Source organism: Uloborus diversus, chromosome 7 (genome assembly GCF_026930045.1).
Source record: "Uloborus diversus isolate 005 chromosome 7, Udiv.v.3.1, whole genome shotgun sequence".
NCBI lineage: Eukaryota > Metazoa > Arthropoda > Arachnida > Araneae > Uloboridae > Uloborus > Uloborus diversus.
Window position 1 is genome coordinate 93757128 of NC_072737.1, and position 22361 is coordinate 93779488.

Here is a 22361-nt window from a genome sequence, read left to right on the forward strand (position 1 = left end):
TTTTATGTTACTTATTTAAATTTTCAGAAAAAGACATGCTATCCATAACAGTTCTTCCAGCAGTTCCAGTGATGATGAGAGGCGCTTTGAGAAAAGGAAAGCATTTAGCATGGCCAGAGCCAGAAACAGGTAATGGCTCAATAACGACTTTCTGAGCAACATTTAAAGTATTTTTAAATCAGAAATCTGGCATTTTCGTATTAAGTAGATCAGTACTATGAGTAGACATCTAAAATATTACTATTCATTGTAAAAGTTCATTGTGGTAGTGAAATTTTACATTCTGTTATACTGTAATCCATTCTGATTTAATTACAAATCTCTCAGACTTTTGTCATGTCTTTTAGTTACAACTGTGTTGTAATTTTTCTTTAATTTAATATTTGTAATTGTTCAGAATTTTCAAAATGCCCGAATATTCTGCAGTGGGCAGAATATTCGGGCAGTACAGTTGAAATCCGACTTACCCGAGGGATGCTTTCCAAGACCCCTTGCATAAGTTGAGAAAAAACGTTTTATTCCACAGAAAATACTACTTTGATGCGCAATATCATGAGAAAGAAAGACATAAAATAAACCGTACGTACAGTATGTAGTAAGAAAAGCAAATGCACTTTAGTTGTAATGTACCGTAGATCCAGTAATGGTATTGTTAACTTTAAAAAGTGAAGATGATGATTTATACTGCATGATCAAACCGTTATTCTTATATAATCGTTAAACACACAATACGGTTACTTCACTAGTTCTTTTATAATGTTTCCAGCTATGGCAGCACTCCTCTTCCTGGTTTCTTAAATTCACAATACAAGAGCAACATCCATTTCATAATTTATGCATTTTACTTAGATACTACTCGGGGAACTTTTTACGGATTTCCTTTTTTTTTTTACTTTTAATTTTACATATGGAAGATTAACTCATATCTAATTGTCGTGCTATCTTCAATGCATTTTATAGTTGTTCAAGCTCATAATCTTTAGCTTTTCTTTAATTATCGGATTTTTTTCTCTTTTTCTTTCTACCTTCACAAGATGAAAGAGTGCTCCTAGGTGTCATTATATTTCATAAACTTTCATATTTAGAATGAAAAAAAAATAAGCAGAAAATGAGCAGTAGTTATTTATATAAGCAATGTTCAGCCTATAATGGTTTGGGAACTTTTGCTCGCAGTGATGTTAAAGAGATGAAGGTTCATGCACGGAAAAAAAAAGTAGCTAATAACAAAGCCGATATTTATGCACCAGGATTCCCGTTTGAAAATTTTTGTGTTGTGGGCGAGGAATTTGCGTTAGGTCTAAAATTCTTTACTGCTGAAAAAAACCACGTTATAGCCATTTTGCGTAAGTCGGATCTCGTAGCGGGAGTCGACTGGTATCTGCAAAATGAGTTTTTGAGATTTTTTTTTTTGAAACTAACCCATATTGTGGATTTTCCCCCTATAACAATGAAATTTTGCATTCATTGAACTGTAATTTAAAAATTTTAAAATAATGGGGCAGTTCTTGAGGTGTTCAACACCTATATCAATTGTGTGACACATTTGATATTTGACACCCTCAGCGACCCTCGGACCTACCAATTGCTTGGTTTATCAGTTTAAAATGCTCAGATAAATCTGAGCAAGTGGATCCCTGAGTGACACAGAGGACAATCAGATGAATCCTTCACTCTAATTGAATATAAGTTTTTGTAAGTAGTCATGTCCAATAAGTAAATGAAAGGGGCTTAAGGGATCTAGGGATTTTAGAAGACATATTGTCGCTCAGCATGAAGTTGATATTAAATTATGTAAACAAAATCAGACATTTATTGGCACTCAGATTGTACGGAAAGGCAAACATCCGGTTTACAGGCAGAAATGGGCGCATCTCTTAGTTTTTAGGGATAGCTTTTGCAGATGTATATTAGTTTCTAAATTAAGCAGAGTCTCATTTAAATGAGTGGAACATGCATATAAAATTTTTAATTTTCCCTCTCATTCAGATAGACTTGTCTTAACTGGATATTTGATAATTCCATATGATCCATGGTACGACAGTATTATTGAAGCTTAAAAGCTTATCTAAGCTTAAAAAATATATATATAAAATTAATTTTGAGTATTTTGTTTTTAAGCTGTTGTTTAATGGTTTATTTACAGCTATTTTGAATCTAGATTTTAATGTTTTTACTTTTTTCAGTTCCGGTATTAGATGGAGTTTTATTTTATTTCGTTCTTTTAGGTGTCAGTGGTAATTTCTTTTATTTGCAGTCAGATAATCTCATCTTTGTTGTGTAGCAAAACAAATAATATTTATTCTGTAAACAAAATGAGGAAAATAAAAAGTAAAAAGACTAAATAAATATAAAAATCAGTAATTTTAAATAAATATAAAAAGATTGAATGAAAGTTGAAGAATTGTGTAACAATATTAAGTTTTAATTTTCTAATACAGATTAAAAAGCTAAATGAATTACTAATTGCCTTTAATTCTTTTCCAGGTGCCTTCCACTAAACTTCGTTGAAGAAGACCTCACAAAGGGAGCATTGCGTGACCGCATAAAAATTGGGAGTAGTTTGGCAGACATAGACCCAATGGCCATTGATAAGACAGTGAGTAATTTCTAAATTAATTCTGTACTTTAAAAAAAAAATGTTTTCAGAATGTTTTACAAATTTTAAACTTTTTTTGATAGTTCACATTTATGGATACTTATAATTAAAATATGTGATCCATTGTGTTGTGTGTACACGTATTTATGCTTATACTGTAAGTAAGTAAAAATGTTAGTTTAAGATACACTACAGAAGCTTCCATATTCACTTAAATAAAGCTTTTTATTTCCTAATGCAACAATTTGGTCTAGTTCTTTTCCTCCTATTACCATCTTACAAATTTTACTTGTTATGACTAATTATTAATTTTAAATGGTCTCAAGAAGTGTACACATTCCAGTGATGAATAATTCAAAGTGATATTTCTTTTTCTTTTTTTTTTTCTTATATTGTGTTAAGACCAAAGTTTAAATTATCCCCATGCTTCAGTCTCATTTTCTTTCTTTTTTTAATGGTGTGAAATTTTTCAAATTTTTGAGGCCTGATATTTCATGAAGTCATTTGAAAAAAAAAAAAAAATTGATAACAAATAATAATACTTTTTGTTATTACAAAAGTTATCACAAAAATTTTTTAAGTTATTACAAAAGGACATTAGGGTCGATTCAATGCCATGAAGCAGTGGTTCCCAACCCATGAGCCTTGACCCTCAAGTGGGTCGTGTACACTGGTCGAGAATCTGAACCAAGATATATTTTGGGGTCTTAATTTTTTACAAAAATACTCTTCTTAGTTTTACTGTCACTCAAAAGCTCACCTTGGCCCATAGCCAGTAAGGCACTTTAAGATTAAGATTTTTCATATTTCTTTCCCCTCTCATTGAAAATGAAAATTAATGAATCAGTAACTCTTTTAAAGAAAATTGTGAAAGGAACTAGTAACTGCTTCAAGTTAAAAATACTCATCCTTTTTTGCTGAACTGGGATGACTATAACCAGTGAATTGAGACACTTGAGGGACTTTTCGGCAAACTACCTATTTAAATGAGACTTTTCATTGCAGTTTTTTTTAAAAAAGATAATACAGAAATGCAATGAATGTTGTGTGCAAGTTATTTCAGAATAATACAACTATCCAGTTTCAATCCAGATGTAAACTCCCTCATAGAGTAAAAATAGCATTAAAAATCCATGGAGTTTCTTTGATGACTTGTTTTTGAGTTTTTTTTACATCTCTACCAGCTAAGTAAATGCAATAAAATTATTTTCTTTCTAAAAATTATTTTGAAAATTTTTCTGGTACAGTATATTTATATCAGTGCTGCAGCATGACGGGAGAAGGGAATAATCTCCAGAACTCTTATTTTTACCACACTTTCAATCCTAGTACAGTATATTTTCACTTAAGGACAGTTATGAGCAGATTATGCCCAGAAAGTAAATTTAGGCTGTGCAAGTAATGTATAGTAGTTAGTGAGCCTCAATGGCATTTTCTCCAAAACTGGTGGGCCACACAGCTAAGAAGGTTGGGAACCGCTGCCCTAAAGTGTTGGTCCCACAATAGGAAACTGACAAAAGCTTTCAATGGCGTCACAGCATTTATTCATTTTTGCACAACACTATTTAACTTCATGGCGCATCAATGTTCTATGAAATACTATCAAGAGCAGTGAACAAATGCCTTTGTGCAAAAAGTAACAGTTAAAGAAATGTTTTAAATGTATAGAATATCACTGTTATCAAGGACCTTTCCAATTTTTGTGTTGTTGTACTTCATGCTCTTTAAACACTTTTCAGGTGACTTTTGAACACATTGGAGGCCTAGACAAGCACATCCAGTCCCTAAAAGAAATGGTGTTGTTTCCTTTAATGTATCCTGAAGTGTTTCAGAGGTTCAACATTACTCCGCCACGAGGGGTATTATTTTATGGACCTCCAGGTTAGTAATTTTACTATTACAGTAAAACCTGTCTACAACGAAACTGTTGGGACCTAAAAAAAATGTTGTAATAGACAGGTTATCGTTATAGACAGTTTGAGTATTCATGCTGACATTTTGCTGGGGCCAAAAAAAAATATATATATATTGTTATAGATAGGTTATTGTTATAGACAGTATCGTTATACACAGGTTTCACTGTATTAATAGCAGTACCTGCACAGTGATGCCCGTGCTAAAAATTTAATGGAAGTCTGTTGAAGAAAAAAAAATGACGTCCCCTCCCCTCTCTCTGATGTGAAATAATAATTTTTCTTTGTTCATACACACCTTTTCAAGGAAAAAAAACCTATTAAAGTCTTTGGAATTTAAAACTTTTCGTCAAATTATTCAATTAGATTTACAATTGCTTTAAAACTTAATTAGCGAGTGAAGCGGTTTTTACTGCAATTGAAAATATTTCGCCAAATAAACAAAAAAGAGACATCGAATAACATCTTCCAAATGTAAGAATAGTTTCCCAACTCTATTTTTTATCGCCAAACTCGCCCAGCAACATCATGATCCATATGTCTAACGAAAGAAAAAAAAACATCCAGGGGAACATTCAAAAATCATCTCCAGAAAAAAAGAAAATGTTGTACATTTCACTAGGATAAAAACATATTAAAAGTTCCTTTTCTTTCAAAACAAATTGCCAAAACAATGAATTACATTTACGGTTGCTTTAAAACAATATTCCTAGACTGAACTGCTTAGCGCCTCAAAGTCCCAACCTCCACCCCTCTTGCTTTCTCCCCCACTCCCCTCCGAAACATTGCAAGAGCAGTATTATGATTATACGTTTTTGGTGTCGCAACTAATTAGGGGAAAGCTCAATTTTGGCAGGATGTTTGTACATAAGGTACACACTAAAAAGCCACAAAGTCCCGACCCCCACTCTTGCTTTCTCCCCCACCCCCCTCCGAAACATTGCAAGAGCAGTACTATGATTATACTTTTTCGTGTCGCAACTAATTAGGGGAAAGCTGATTTTTGGCAGGATGTTAGTATATAAAGTATACACTAAAAAGCCACAAAGTCCCGACCCCCACCCGTCTTGCTTTCCCCCACCTCCTCCAAAACATTGCAATAGCAGTACTATGATTATACGCTTTTTGTGTCGCAACTAATTAGAGGAAAGCTGAATTTTGTCAGGATGTTAGTAAATAAAGAAAACACTAAAATAAAAACAAAGTCCCGACCCCTACCCTTCGTGCTTCCCCCCCCCCACACTCTTTGAAACACTTAGACCATCAAGAGCAGTACTATGATTATTTGCTTTTCTTTTCGCAGCCAATTAAGAGAAAGCTGAATTTTTGCACGATGTTAGTACATAAAGTGTACACTAAAACCTAGACAGTCCCGACCCCAACCCCTCTTGCTGCTCCCGCCCCCCTCCTTTCAAAACATTGCACAGAGATCAGTTCAGTACTATGATTATACGCGTACAGCTTGCGAACTTATGATGTTACTGGGGTGTTAATTTTTTTTATTTCACTCCTAACAATATTATAAACCAGTGGTGCCCAACCTAAGGCCCAGGTGCCGTAGCCGGCCCGCGAATCTGCTCCGTGTTGCCCGTTGTTTTGTGAAATGTTACAACTCGAAGAGCACGATTAATGACAATGTTACAAATTGTTAACCAAACGTTTAGAAATTGGTTTCTGAAAACATTGTTGGGGACCACTGTTGTACACAAATTATGAAACATACACTGTTTATTTAGATAGATCAATTTCACCATTTTACCAACTTAATCATATGCAGAAATCTCACAACAAAAACCAAAAAGTAACTTCAACTAATTAATAGCCTTTTATCATTACTCTTGGAAAGAAATGTTTGAACAAAATTTATAGATAATAATATGATAATAGTCATTTTCTTGAAATGGATCAACAATGTAATAAGGGGCCATCTTCTAATATTTCGTTGGTTTGGTCCGAAATATTGTTACTGTGCATTCCACTACAGTGTCCACACGTAGATGTGCAATCGAACCTAGCTTTACGACAGATGCAGATTGAAACACATAATCTTTTCAATTGCAAGATACTAATTGGAGAAGATCACTTGAAGCAGAGGTAATCTTCATGAACTTAGGAATCAGTCTGTTTCATGAAGTATAATGCCAACCCCACTCTTCTGGCGGAAGTTTAAAACCTAATCCAGATTGAATCTGGTGTTGACCCTAAAACTCTGGTGGAAACCTTAAAAAGATGTTGATGAGTGACGTCTGAAGTTGGTGGAAGTTTTGATAAATCAAAAGTGTACTTTAGGGACATTTTTGTGATTACTTGCTTTTCACAAACTTTTATTCAAACTTGGTTAGGTTTTAAACTTCCAGCAGAAGAATGGGTTTGGAAATATATTTTAAGCAACAGACTGATTCCTAAGATCATGACAATTACCTCTCTGCTCCAAGTGAAATTCTCCTACTAATATCTTGCAACTGTAAAACATTGTGTTACAAACTGTAGCTGTCGTAAAATTGGTTCGATTGTACGTCTATGTGTGGACACTGTAGTAGAATACATTGTAACAATATTTCAGACCAAGCCAACAAACTGTTAAATGACACCTTATAAAAGAAAAATTGTAGTTATAATAACTTGATGCATTTTTTTTTAATGCAACCTGTTTTTCAGAAACCAGTTGCTACATAGTCCTCGAGTTGTAACATTTCGCAAAACAACGGTTCACACTGATCAGTTTCATGGACCGGATGTGACCCCTGGGACGTAGGTTGGACACCACTGGTTTATAAGGTGTTTCAGACGGTGTGGGGGGGGGGGGGGGAGCAATAAGGGTAAGGACTTTGTATTTTTTTAGTGTATACTTAGTATACCAACATCTTGAAAAAAAATCAGCTTTCCCTTGTTTAGTTGGGACATGAAAAGCGTATAATCATAATACTGCTCTTGCAATGTTTCGGAGGGGGGGGGAGAAAGAGGGGTGCAGGTCGGGACTTTGTACTTTTTTAAAGAATACATTGCATACTAACATCCTGCCAAAATTCAGCTTTCTCTTAATTAGTTGCGACTCGAAAAGTGAACAATCATAATACTGTTCTTGCAATGTTTCGGAGGGGTGGGGGGAAAGCAAGAGGGGTGGGGGTCGGGACTTTGTGGCTTTTTAGTGTATACTTTATGTACTAACATCCTGCCAAAATTCAGCTTTCCCCTAATTAGTTGCGACACAAAAAAGTAATATCATAGTACTGCTCTTGCAATGTTTCGGAGGGGGGTGGGAGAGAAAGCAAGAAGAGTGGGGGTCGGGACTTTGTACTTTTTAAAAAAAGATATTATGTACTAACATCGTGCCGAAATTCAGCTTTCCCCTAATTAGTTGCGACACAAAAAGCATATAATCATAGTACCGCTATTGAAATGTTTCGGAAGGGGTGGGGGGGGGGAAAGCAAGAAGGGTGGGGTCGGGACTTTGTGGCTTTTTAGTGTGTACTTTGTGTACTAACATCCTGCCAAAATTCAGCTTTTCATTAATTAGTTGCGACACGAAAAGCGTATAATCATAGTACTGCTCTTTAAATGTTTCGGAGGGAGTGGGAGAGAAAGCAAGAGGGGTGGGGGTCGAGACTTTGTATTTTTTTAGTGTATTCTTTATGTATTAACAACCTGCAAAAATTTAGCTTTCCCTAAATTAGTTGCGACACGAAACCTTTATTGACTGGGCTACAAGCTTCCGTAACCCAGCCCTTTTGCGAGTGAAGCAGATGTTTTTTCTTTGGCAATAATAAATGTTTTGCCAAACAAAGAAAAAAGTTTAAAATCACATTTATAGTAGCTTTCAAATCTTTATATATTAGGAGCCGCGTTGCCCGCCTTTGCCCGGTCTACCTTGAGAATAAAAATTGTGTCAACTGACATATATTCAACAATCAGACTTAATTAAAAGAAGAAAAAAAACACCATGCCAAATTACCCTTCCAAACAATGACCATAGATTTTAAAATGCTTCGAAGAAATTTAAATGTGAAAGATGGATTTTAAAAGTGTAACTATGGAAACACAAAATGAAATAGTTTAAGAAATTAAATCAAAATAACGAAATAAACAATGGATTCAGAAAACATAACCATGGAAACTTAAAAATAAAATGGTTCACAACCCGAATCAAAATGGCATTTTTCGAATTTTATTTAAAAACGCTTGTAACTTTTTTCCTTTGAAGCTAAGTTTTTCGACCATTGGTCGAGAGAAATCTGGATTAAAAAATGTCGCTTTTTCTATTGGCGTCAAAAAGAAAACTCTGGGACAATTCCTTCACTTTTTACTGACAGATTCAATGAAGAAAGTAGTGCCTAAATTTCAGCTAAGCCTAAAAAAGTTCGAGTTAAAAACGCAAATTACTCTCGCCGTAATTAAGTTAGAGCGTCGAAACAAATTGTTTAGAAAGCGGGAAATTCTGCTTTTTTCAACGATATATGATATTATTATGTGCAAGTAATTTTTCACTCCCATATTTGGATATTTATGTGAAACTTGGGCCGTAATTGGAACAAAAAAAGAACTAATTATCGGATTTCGAATAATAGCCTATGTCACTCAGTAAGAAAGCACCTTTCACATAGTGAAAGAATTCTTCATATAGGTGCAGTGGTTCCAGAGATTACTTTGAACATATAAACACACAAAAATCCGCCCTCTTCTCTTTATAAAGTAGTATAGATTTTTAGCAGAATTTGGTATCGTTTCTGAGAAATTCATTTGTAACAATCCTCCACTTAAAAAAACAGGTTGCGTCTGTTAAGGTTGAAAGATTAGCTGTATGTTTTTGCACTTTCCTTAAATAAGAATCCAATTGACTCCTGCTGGACATAATATTTGAAATCATATGATATGCTTCAAGCAAGGTTCTGCTGCTGTTCGAGTCTCTTGGAAAATTTCTTTGCATTTGATTGTGACTTGACTTATTGTATTTATATACTACTAGTGATACCCGCACGGCTTTGCCCGTAATAGAAAAATCAAAAGGTCTTTTGGTTTGCCTGTATATTTACAAATAATGTATGGTGAATTTTCTCGCCAGTTGGCTTGTACCCATCTTACGGTTCCACGTTATGATAATTTCGTATCTCGCCAATTGGCTTGTGCCCATGTTACGGTTCCACGTTATGATAATTTCGTAATTTACTCGTCAATCTTATGATATTTTTTTTCTTAAAATTGGAATAGAAAAAGAACCACATCGAATTTTTGAAAAATCGCTTCGAGGTACACACTCCCATGCTACAAACTAACTTTGTGCCAAATTTCATGAAAATCGGCTGAACGGTCTAGGCGCTATACGCATCACAGACATCCAGACATCCTCCAGACAGAGAGACTTTCAGCTTTATTATTAGTAAAGATAATCCTCCTTTAATAGTTCAAAAAATCTAAAATTGTTGGTATAACGTATCACTGCAGTTAATACCTTAGTGATAACTATTTAAACATTTTCAGTTGGAATGATAACTCAACTACTGCTATTCAAGGTTTTAGAAAAGTAAACTACAATTCCATTATTTGATTCCATTTGATCGTTCCTAAAATTTTCTAGAGCAAAATGTTTTAATTGAACATTCATAATCATACAATTTTAATCTTTATGTATGGAAACATTCTCAGCTTTTTCTCTCTTGCACATGGAAAATAGGAATAATTTTAGCTCATTACTTTTCAAATGCAGTAACTTTTTATTATTTTCTTTTAGCTTATTGTTTTCAAACATTGGAGAAAACAAAGTTTCTTAATTATGAACTAATCGACCCGTGCGGAACTCCGCACTGTGCTTCAAATCGTTTCATAAGGTATTTCGCTCTTTAAGAATTTCAAAGGAAGAACATTATGAAGAAGAACCGAAAAAAAAGGAAGCGCAGAAGAGAAGGCATGTAATTTAAAGACATCAGTAACAAAACCTCGTTAAATACAACGTTGTGATAATTTGATCATCGCTCACCTTTTGGTCATACGTATTTTCAATTCAAACATAAATATCATTAAAAGTGTGGCTGAGTAGTGACTCGTGAAAAAGCAATAATTGTGCATGTAAAAAAACAGGTTGTGGCAAATACAGTCCTGCCTATGTGAGCATCTGACGGGAAAAAAAGAAATATTAAAGAGATATCTATTGGCACGGATTCGAATTGGCGCCATTCTGATTAACAGCCCGACACCCCAACAAACCTAGCAATTGCGCCTTCCTTTTCGAAAGCTATTCATTGAAGGAATGCGTAATAAAACACAGTAAAAAAGTTTTTCGCCGAAAAAAATATAATAAGATCATGCGTCTATGTTTTGTCATTAGCCAGCATGATACGATTTAAAATTATTCGAAAAGCATTTAATTTGATTAAAGAATGACGAATATCTCACGTAGCGATTGAAACGAACATTCTAGAGAAGTAATAAATTAGATTGAAAATAAGTGTTTTTATCTTTGAATATTGAACTATTTCACACAGAAGATTGCTTTATGAATTACGGCTTAAATGCCCGCACATGTTTCTCTTTTAATCTAACACTTAAAATTCAAAACCAAAACCAGTTGAACTGAGTCCGTTTTTTAAGTATAATTTTTCGATCGTAGACAAAATATATTTTTTTTCCAGCAGAAAGCAGAGGAGTAGAAAATGATTTCTTGCTAATGGAGTTGATAATAATTTTAATGCTTTATATCGTATTTGTGCGAATAAAAAATGAAAGGTTTACTGGGTGAAACTCGTAGTTTTAATTTGTCATAGTATTTTTTCATTTGTATAAAAGGTCGAACACTGCTATTAGAAACATCTACATTTCAGCATACAATGAAAATGTTTTTCTGCACAAAAAGGATTTCCTTTAGGTAAATCTAATATTTTTTTATGCTTACATTATGCTGAGTGTTCTGGATGTAGTCAAAGCTTAAAAAAAAGAAAGAACACTCTTCGATTAACAGTCAACTTATCCGAATGATAACTGTAGCCTGCATAAAGGAGTCGGAACACCAAGTAGCATTCCCACTGCATTTATTTTATTACGTTTGTATGTTATGAGTACATGTAATGCGAAATACTAATATAAATTTGATATTCTTTCGGACAGCCCAAACTTGCCCGAAGTTCAGATAGTTTATAGCCGAACGCTCTACCGAAAAAACTTATCAATTTAACCAAACAACTAAGTCCAGTGCTTTTAAGCTTTATTAAAACATGAACACACACAGGCTTTTTTTTTTTTTTTTTTGCCGAAAGCGACGTAAAAAATGGAAAACTGCATTAGAACTTTGCTTTTAAAATATGCATAAGAACTACAGGCAGCATCAAGGTTTTGAAACAACAAGGGGCACTTTCGAAAACTTTTTTTCGACCGTAAGTCTATTTTTCTTCATTAGCCAGCCTGATAAGTTTTAAAATGAGAAGGAAATAATATATAAGATAAGATATTGAAGAAACATTTTTTTATTCTTGAAAATTTTACAATTTGTTACCGCAGGCTGCTTGAACCGTTATGACTTAGGTGGCAGCACGTGTTCATCATTTAACAGCAGGGTTGAAATACAAAATAAATTGAACTGTGCTCTTTTTTAAACGTAGCTTTTCGAATGTAGTAAAAATGTGATAAGCAATTTGTTTTTTTGCAAAAAGAAGAAAAAATATATATTTTACTCTTCAAATTGAGGTAGTAATTTTTTTATTTGTACAAAGAGTCAAAAACTCATTAGAAGAATATATATTTCAATATACGATTTATTATTTTTTTCTGAACAAAAAACAATTCTATTGTAGTCTGAAATCTTAAACCTGTTACTTATATTTTCGCTTACATTATGTTTTAATTTTCTTACCAGAGCCAAAGCTTAAAAAGAAAAAAAAAACGTACAATTCCGAAGTAATTTAGCACAAAGTCACTTCAAGTTTTCATATCAGCAAGGAGCGTTTCCTTCTCATTTATTCTATTCCTTCATAGTTGTTATTCACTTAATTAAGTGATCACGTAATGCGCGATATTTCTTTAATTTTTTGTTGCAGATTGTCCGGACGTGGGCCCGAACACGCATTCTCCTGGTTACGAAGAGAACGCTCTGCCGATCAAGCTATTCAGCTCTGTCGGTCATAGCGCAAATTAAAGTTATAAGTTTAACCAAAAACCTCATTCTGGTTCGTTTAAAACAGGTTTTTTCGGCTGAAAAAACTTTTTTTAGACCGTGGGTCTGTTTTTCGTCAGTAGCCAGCACCATAAACTTTAAAATAAGGCGTAAATCAAAGAAATCGATCAAGAATTGAGGAAAATCTGGCGTAGAAACCAAAAACAGGCTACAGCAATAATATATAAAGATGACATTTTTTCTCCTAAAAAAGCATTGGCTTTAATTATTGACTTATTGCCCTACTTAAAATAAAATTTGTAAAGTGTAATAGTTTGTTTTGATAATAATAGCCTTGTTTCTTTTAGATTTTTATTTATTTAAAAAATATTTAAAAGTTTATTAATTACTTATATTTAAATTGATAATGATAGTTGAGAGTAATATCTCTGTATTTCTGGAGAGTCATCATTCTTTGGCTTTTCTAGCTGAATATATAACAACTTTTCATTGTTCGGTAATGTAGTTCAGGGTTCGTACGGGTCATGGAAATCCTGGAAAGTCATGGAAAGAAAATAAGCAAATTTCAGACCTGAAAAAGTCATGGAAAATTGAAATTTTCAGTCTAAGTCATGAAAATTTATTTTCAGTCATGGAAAAATGTTCTGGGGAAAAGTAACAGTAGCTAAAAAGAGTGTTAGAAATCTTGAATGATTTAGTATTGCACCATGAAAGCTATTTAAACTGGAAAATTGAACGATCTCAAAAAACATTGCATCCAAGTTCGTTTCCGTCACTCCTAAACCTTTATTTTAAAATTTATCGGAGTTTATCTCAATTTGTTGAAGGTTTTGGACAATCTTTAGTCATGCGATAGAATACAGAAATAGGGGAATTCTAATGCTCAAAAACAGTAGTGCTCAATATACGGCCCGCAAAACTAATCCATGTGACACACTGGTACGCTCAGTGTCATTATTTAAACATGTTCTGGAATTTCTGAACCTATTAATTTATATGCATTTGAAAATGTACAAATAAGTAAACAAGTACATTCAAATCAAACAATTTATTTACAATGAAATATTTTTATTTTTATTTTTTTAAATAAATATCTGGTTTAGAAACATGAATGTGGCTTTATTTTAAAGAACCAAAAAATTGTCAAGTTGACACTAAAAGGCAACTTTTGAAGCAAATTTATTGAAACTTAGTAATGATTCATTCAACCTTTCCCCCAATCATTATCATTCTGCCTGTTTATATATAAAAAAAAAAAGTCGACATTTAATCATCATTTACTGTAGTTTTACTTAACTTAAACTTATATGATGAAAACAGGTAAGAATTATTCAGTTTTTTAGGTGTACACTGACATTTTTTCAATCAGGTAGTGGCATTCACATAAAAGTTTTCCTAATGCTTATTTCCAAAAAAAAGGCAAGTTTTATATTAATTAGTACTATTATCTTCGTGTAACAAGGTCATGAAAATTTTCATGAAGTCATGAAAAAGTCCTGGAAAAGTCATGGAATTTTTTCATCCAAATAGAGTATGAACCCTGGTAGTTAGACCATGGAACATCATGAAATACCTTGCAAGATTCTATTGCATCTGCAAATGCCCTCCGCTTTTGGAATTAAATGTTAGCATGCAAATTGTTGCTACTATATATAGAGAGCATTATGCTGAGCACAACTTGGTATATTTAGTTGTGATTCAAAGATCTTCGGAATATTTCTTAGGTTGTATTGCTGTTGTAGAGTTTAGTAAGTGTTAGATTTGTTGTACTTTTATTAATGTTGAAGCTCTACTTAGTTTAATGTTTTTTAATGTTTCAAGGGATTAAAAATATGCATTAGATATTTACTATTTTTATCTGTGTTTGTCTTCATAGCATCTGCTTTTATACAAGCGTGAACTTTAGTTAATCACTATATTTTGTATGTAGTATCAAAGGGTAATCTAAAGAAAAGGGTCTGTAATATCAAACGTAAATTTACAAATGGTATTTTATCTATAGATTATGCAGGTAGTTTAATTTTGAAAAGGCCATCAGAGTTGAATGTAAACAGTGCGGGAACATGTTCTTTTATCCTTCCCCTGATTGTTCTAAAATGGGGAACTCAGCTCTCCTTCCAGTGGCTGGTTTTTATATCTGAGCGTATGATTCTTACAGATTATTTATCAGAAAATTGTTTTGTTTTTGCCATACTTTGCATGTATGGAAGAAAAAATCCTAATTGCTGCAATATTTTCTTTTATTTACCATCCTGAAGCGGAAATTTCATCAAAAATGTTTATCATGCAATAAAATGGATTTTTCATTTTCCAGCAGCTATGATGATATTTTTAATGATTAATATTTTTGCTGAATTTGATTACTCTCGCCAAGACTTACTTGATTGACAACTTTTCAATAGGTACTGGCAAAACCCTGGTGGCTCGAGCTCTGGCCAATGAGTGCTGCAGTGGTGATAAACGTGTTGCCTTCTTCATGCGTAAGGGAGCTGATTGCCTCAGCAAATGGGTTGGTGAGTCCGAGAGACAACTGAGACTCCTTTTTGATCAAGTAAGTGTATGTGCCCCTTGTAGCGTGGTATGTCATCAATGTAAGCAAGTCTGTCTAGGTTAAGAACATAGACATTCTAAACTTTACTGAATCAGAAAAGGACAATAAAATCCTTCTTGCATCATCAGCTCTAGGACCAGACAGTGGAATTTTTTATTGCCTGTTTTCTTTTTGTCTTAGTTTAGAAAGCTCACTGTTATAAGTAAGAGGGTCCTTTTCTCAGCATTTTTTTTTCCTGTGATGAGATAGATCCCTTGAAGGGCTTTTCGTTTTTTATTTTACTTTGTATTATTTTACTGGGCAGTGATGCTGATGATTTATAGGTTTGGAATTGTGCATAGAGTGTCTTGTGTCAGAGGCACTGTTTAATATGTTTCAATACATTGTTTGCATATTTATAGGCATACACCATGCGACCTGCTATCATCTTCTTTGATGAGATCGATGGTCTGGCTCCTGTGCGTTCAACTCGTCAAGACCAGATTCACAGTTCCATTGTCTCTACACTATTGGCTTTGATGGATGGCCTGGACAATCGAGGAGAGATAGTCATCATTGGTGCCACCAACCGACCTGATGCCATTGACCCTGCTCTCAGGAGGCCTGGTCGCTTTGACAGGGAGCTGTCTTTTTCCTTGCCCTCATATCAAGTAAGTTGCTTGTTGATGCCACTGCTTGAAGCATTTAAGGATTGTCTTAAAATTAAATCTGTGCTGTTCTAGAAATTAAAGTGCACCTTAATGATGAGGTTATATCAGTACGAAGAATATTTTTTCATGTAAACAATGCAAGTTTTTTTTTTTTTTTTTTGCTTTTAATTTCTATTTATTCAAATAAATGCTTTGAATTTTTATGAATTTAACATAATTTAACTTTTTTTCTTAAAATAACTAATTATGTGTTCTCAAAATAGTATGCTAATGTCGCAGCTTATTACTGTTTCTAAAAAAGTAAGACAGACAGAGAAAGAAAAAACTAGCTGGCATTGATATTGATAGTAAAATAAGTGTGTATCGAAAGTGGTTGTCCCTGTCTTGATCGATTCCATTAATCTTTCAATGTACTAGAAAATAAAAATTATATCACTCTTATTTAATTAGCAACATTCTAATAAATATTTTCCTATTTTGTCCTTTGATTTCTTTAGTATATAAATGGCCATGGAAATTTAATGAAAGTTCAAGCTGAAACTTCTATCAAGAGAAGAAAAACTTTATACAGTCGAACCTTGTTAAACCGCCACCCTCTTAGTTTGCCAAGAATGTGGTGGAGAAAATGTTCAGTATAGGAATGCAATACAAATTCCCTCCTTAAACGGCCACCCCACCGTCCGCCAACGGCCAATGATTTTCAAAAGAAAAAGCATACTTGGTATGATAATATTGCTTTTTAAACCGCCATCTTGAAAGACCATGTCAAGTAATTCGAACTTGGCATTAAGCCATTTAGGAGAGTGAATGTCCATGAGGAGCCGCAGGGGGAAATCATTGAATGTCACACATACCTGCCCACTAATGCCCCATACAAATGCTCCTATACATTAGCCACTACATCCAGCTTTCTTATCTCTTTTTCTGTTTAATCCTGCTACACTCAGTCGCAAGGAGCTTGATACCAACATCTCCACAAATTTTAACCGGATCTCTTATCTGCTCCACCACTTTTTCAACCTTTTCATTTTGACATTTCACTACTCGGCTACAAAAGCATTCATTCCTTACCCCTTTTCTATTCCGGTCAGCAGGGGAGGGTGCTGAGACTTAACCTGTTATTGACACTGCACAGACTTCAGCAAGCAAGTTTATATCAACATTCTATAATTTCGTGTTTTTTTGCTTCCTTCTCCTAAGAGACCAAAAACAATCTTTAACATACACGAAAAAATTCTAATTTGTGAGTTTAAAAATAAATACTGATTCACAAGCCATCAATTTATTGTCAGGGCCTGATTAATGCACGGTCCTGTGGGTCTATGAACCTGGGCACTATAATTTTAAGGACACCAAAAGAGGGTAAATTTATTTATTTCTACCAGTTTTTTTGAAACTTGTACTTCAATAACATGCAGATTTATTGTGATTGAGGCACCAAATTAAACTAGGACTTGGGCACCATTTTGGCTTATAGATAAACACTGTTCAAGTTCTGGAAAAAAGGAAAAAAAAAGGAGACAAAGAATCGTCCCTGAGCCGTGACACACTGCTGGAAATTCAATGGCTGTTATGTTTCAAACTTCATTTGAAAAGGAAAATGCATTCCTTCAAATGTATTTTCATGAAAACCTGCATTTATGCATGTTTGGGGAAAACTCGTTAAAACCGCCACCCTCAACTTTCGCCAACTTTCGGCCTGTCTCTAAGATTGGCAGCTTTACGAGGTTCGACTGTACTATGTAAACTAACATTATTCCTCTCAGTGAACTAAACAGCGATCCTAAGCTCAATTTTTCTTGCCCTTGCAGTCTCGAGAAAAAATCCTGAACATCCTGACGGGAGCTTGGGTTCCCTCTCTGCCACGGCAACTGATCTCGGAGTTGGCAGCACGAACGGCCGGCTATTGTGGGGCTGACCTGAAGGCACTCTGTTCAGAGGCAGGCCTAGTGGCCTTACGCAGGCGATACCCACAGATCTACCACTCAAAGCAAAAATTGATGTTAGATGTAGAAACAATTCAGGTATGTTCAATTTGTGCTTTGCTAATTTTCAAATGTTTCCATCTTGAGGAATATTTTCCTATTGATGTGTCACCTTTTTTGAGTTTGTGTAAGAGCTGATGTTTTTTTTTTTTTTTTTTAATTATTATTGTTTACTAGAAAGTCACCCTCAAGGTATGATGGGTGAAAATTGCTTCTACTCTTTTACATTTGAACAAAGCAATTGTTTGTTTAGTGATAGTTTGTAATTTTAATTGTAACACCAGTGGATTAACCATAAACTCCAGTAGATAGCGTTAATTGCTTTTGTTTCTTCATTCCCCTGAAATGAGTTTTACCAGTAAAACTCATACCAGTAAGTTACCGGATCAAGTTCATCCTTGTCACAATAAAGCCTTTCCCTGCATGTTAAACATTCCCAAAACATAATATCAAATTATCATGCCGTGGCATGAGTTTCAGTGTTGAAACACTCGGGTTACTCAATCATCCGTTATTATTTAGTTTATATGAGTATTTTACATGTTAGCTTTTTTTTAAGATACAAGCCGGATCAGATCATCCTTTTTTTCTTAGAGGTTAGTTATGCTTCAGATAATGAATTTGACGAATTAAAACTTGGATACTTCTTTCTTACTAAAGAGTGACTTTGTCTTGTAAAAATTCCAAGTGTTATTGATGTGTGTCTGTTTTAATATTTTATCTTTGTAAAATAAAATATTTGTAGTACTTATTAAGATTTTAAAAAGTGCTTTTCGGTTTTTAAGAAACTGAGCAATCATTTAAAGCATGAAAATATTTTGCTATAGTAAACAATTAATATAAGGTAAAAAAATCTTTTAATTATGTGTATGTAGGTAATATCTGTTTTAATAAGGCAATGCATGATTTTTATCTGCTATTCTATTATACAATCAATATGCTCAATAAATGGCTTGATAATGCTTAATACAAATATTTAATTTAGTAGTGCCAGTTTTTTTTTTACTGTTTGAAAAGTTTGTTATTTGATTTTGCCATTTTAATTGACCTTCAGTAATGTTTTTGTCGGGATTTCTTAATTTCTCTTCAATATTTCTGAATATTTTTCCTCTATAGTGCTTGAATATACTTATTTTTGTGTGAGCATATTAGCTATAGTTATATCCAATGAAAACTTGCAATAAATTTTACTGTTTGTCTGCTCAGGTACAACCAGTGGATTTCTTAAGTGCTCTCAAGAAGATGAAACCTTCCATGCATCGGACTTCAGTAGTCTCTGCTAGGCCCCTGCCCATCCTCTTGAAGCCCTTGCTTGAAGCCATGCTACAAAATGTCCTCTTCAAGATTTCTAAAATATTTCCTGTTTTTTCCCTGGTTGAAAATGGTGAGCTTATTTCCTTCATTTTTTGTGACTGTGCTACATCCGGTCAGATCAGGGTTAGCATAGGGTGTTGACTAGGTGCCAGCTAAGATAATTCTATCTATATAAGTCTAGGAGGGGAGAAGGAAAAATAGGGAGATAATTTTAAGTGTATGTTTTTTCAAGCTTTGAATTTGGCAACCCTGCAAAGCAGGGCTGCTGATTTGGAAGAAAAATTATTGACTCCGACTCTTGGATTTTGAAACGTCCAACTCCGACTCCGGCTTTTTTATTTGATTTCTGCAGTGAGAATATTAAAAATCCCATTAAAAAAAAAATTGAATAGGATTGATTTGCTTTCCTTTAATGTTTAACAAATAGATGTTGATCAAAGCCTCTATTTTCAATTTTTGAAAGCTGTAACTTGAGAGGTTTTTTTTTTTTTTTTTTTTGCTGTGTGAGTCAAAAAAATTTTTGAGAGAAGGCGGTCCTTCCCCCCCCCCCTCCCAAGTGACACCCATCTGGTGGGTAACACCTCAACTTAATTTCAGAGTTTATAAAAATTGAAATACTTAAATTTTGAAAAATTTCCCCAATTATAAATATTAAATTTCATCTTGAAATTTTCAACAAAAATATTGCACTATATTGTGGGGAGAGGTCGGTTACATGTACGTCTGGAGCAAATTAAACCCAAAATGCTGTGGTATACAGCTTTGTATGAATAGCTTTTACTATACCTACATTCCTTGGCTCAATTTTTAATTGTATTAACAGCTCCAGAATTAACCTTAATAAGAATATTTTAGGATTAACTACAATTACTCGAGTGTTGTAACCAATAAATTATGTACTGATTTTATTTTGAACTTTTTAGTGATAACTAAGTTTTCTTAGACCTTAGATTAAAAAAATATATTTTTTTATCGGATCTTTTGGATTTGCGCACAACACTTACTTGAATTTACCAAGCACCCTCAGAAGTTTCCCAACTTGCTCTAGCAATTCATTTATTCCTTTTACTATTTTATAACTGGGATCAAGGTAAGAAATATATTATTTTTATTTGAAAGTGATTACTTTGAAAATGTTAGGTAACAAAACTGTTTGCTGACAGTTGCTATCAGTTAAATAAAGTTAAAAAATAAGCAAACTATGAGTCGGTGTAGGTAGCTGCTGCAGAAAGCTCGATAAACAATCAAGCCAGCTGGTTGCCACAACGACAATTATTTTTTTATTAGTAGGCCTTTATACATGTAACCTAATTGGTTGTCAGTTTTTGAAAAAAAATGCAAGCAGAATCAGTGCATATTAAAGAAAAAAAGAAACCCGGAATCGGCATGTTTTCGAACAACTCCGACTCTTAACCCCCAAAATCTGTCCAACTCCCACTCCGACTCCACAGTCGTGCTGCAAAGTAATATAACTGTTGGTTACCGCTTATAAAATGAATATTCGGCTTTTTAGCTGATCGATAGTCGAGCAGTGCAATGACAGTGTTTGCCTTTGAGTTTAAATTTCCTAATTCTTAAACTTCATACCAGTAGGAGATCTGGGTAGAAGGGTAAGATGCTTAGATTTGGTTTTGTTGCATGCCTTGAGTCATCTATTCAAAAGCAAAAATATATATATTTTACAGGAAAATGATGAAAATGTAGTTAGTTCTCAAAGAATATTTTTTCTACTTAACAGAAAGATGTTTTCAAAGCCATTTTCATGCCCGTTAGAAAATTTGTGATATTCAAAAAAATTCCTGACATTTTGATGGTTATTTATAAATGTAAGCAGCTACTTTCATAAGCATTAATCGATAATTTTTTCTTTAAAAAGTTTTCAGTTTACACATTGTTAAAACAATATGGTTCAATAGACTTTTTTTGTTTGCTAGTTATGGCAAAAAAATCTACATGTGTGATGTATATCACAATCTTGGTTAGTTGGTTCTTTTGGTTGGTGCAAGAGCCTTAATAGACTACTGTGCCAAATGATAGTTTCAAATTGGTATAAGAATGATAAGGTGCCAAAAATTTAAAATTACTTAAAGTATAAAAAACGTAAAACTTCTAGAATTTTGAGAAATTTTACCGAAGCACCCATACGAAGTTTTAAATTTCAGAAAGTAATCCAAAGAAAAATCTCATTTTTGATACATATCCATTATGTATCATAAATGGGCGATCTTTTGATACTTTATATAGATCTATATTTTCCAATACTGTTTTTATCATCTATGCATAGGAGCCTCATATGATAAAAACTGAAATATTAATATTTGTCTACGAGTTTTTGCTTTACTATTGAATTGGAGGCGTCCTGAACTAAAGTTTTTGGACGTTGACAAATTCTGAATGAAATTCTTTATTTTATCCAATGATAAAAGTACGAGAATGCCCAATAAACCATGTCTTATCAGAAATACGTCAATTTTGAAAATCAATCGAAGTTCTGCTTTTATGTTGAAATTTGCCAAATCGTCGGGGAAAATTTACTGAATAAGGTAATTTTTTTGGGAGGTCACTGTGACCTCCCATCGAGGCACCCCGGTATTGAATAAAATTCATGTTTAAAAGAATGAAAGCACAAAGTTTGACTTTAATTGCAGGAAATTCTTGGCCTGCATCTGTCATAGACACCAACATTGAAGACAATTGCGTCTACCATGAAGCACTTCCAAGGCTGAACCATGTTTCAAAAACCAAGTTGCCATCAGAAGCTGCATCACGTCTTTCAGGGCAAGTATTTTTATTTTTCTTTCTTTGTTGTAAAACATTTTAAGCTGTTGTCAGGTGTTAATTTTCTCCCAATTATAACAAATATCTCCTCAGATTTATATATGCACATAGGGCTACAGTAAAGGCTTGGAAAATAATTTATCGTACTAATTTAACTGCGATCAATAGACATATGCTTGTTTTAATGTATTGTAAAGTCATTCATCTTTTAAATAAAACTAATGTTGTGAATAAATTTAATGTGAACTTGAGTGCTTCTAAACTGTCAAGCCTTTATTCCTGCTCTTGACACGTAGATGCCTTACTTCTAAATTGATCAACTCCATAAAACAAAAGTCGAGAAAAGTTATGAAGAAGATAGTGTTATCCATAGGAATGAATAGGCCCTCGTGTTCAGTGGCGCACACAAGGGAGGGGTTCAAGGGGTCCGGACCCCTCCCATAGCTCTTGCCTTTTTTTTTTCTCAATTGATTATG

The 22361-nt window shown here is 33.7% G+C and overlaps 1 protein-coding gene across 1 annotated transcript in view; it reads left to right on the plus strand.

Annotated features, from left to right (window-relative positions):
• LOC129226794 (ATPase family AAA domain-containing protein 2-like) overlaps positions 1 to 22361 on the plus strand; it is an 81784-nt gene that overhangs the window by 23277 nt on the left and 36146 nt on the right. Inside the window, 8 exon segments of the mRNA XM_054861423.1 lie at positions 28 to 129; positions 2485 to 2596; positions 4336 to 4477; positions 15010 to 15158; positions 15560 to 15808; positions 17620 to 17832; positions 19000 to 19177; positions 21756 to 21885. Coding sequence (XP_054717398.1) covers positions 28 to 129; positions 2485 to 2596; positions 4336 to 4477; positions 15010 to 15158; positions 15560 to 15808; positions 17620 to 17832; positions 19000 to 19177; positions 21756 to 21885 — 1275 coding nt within the window.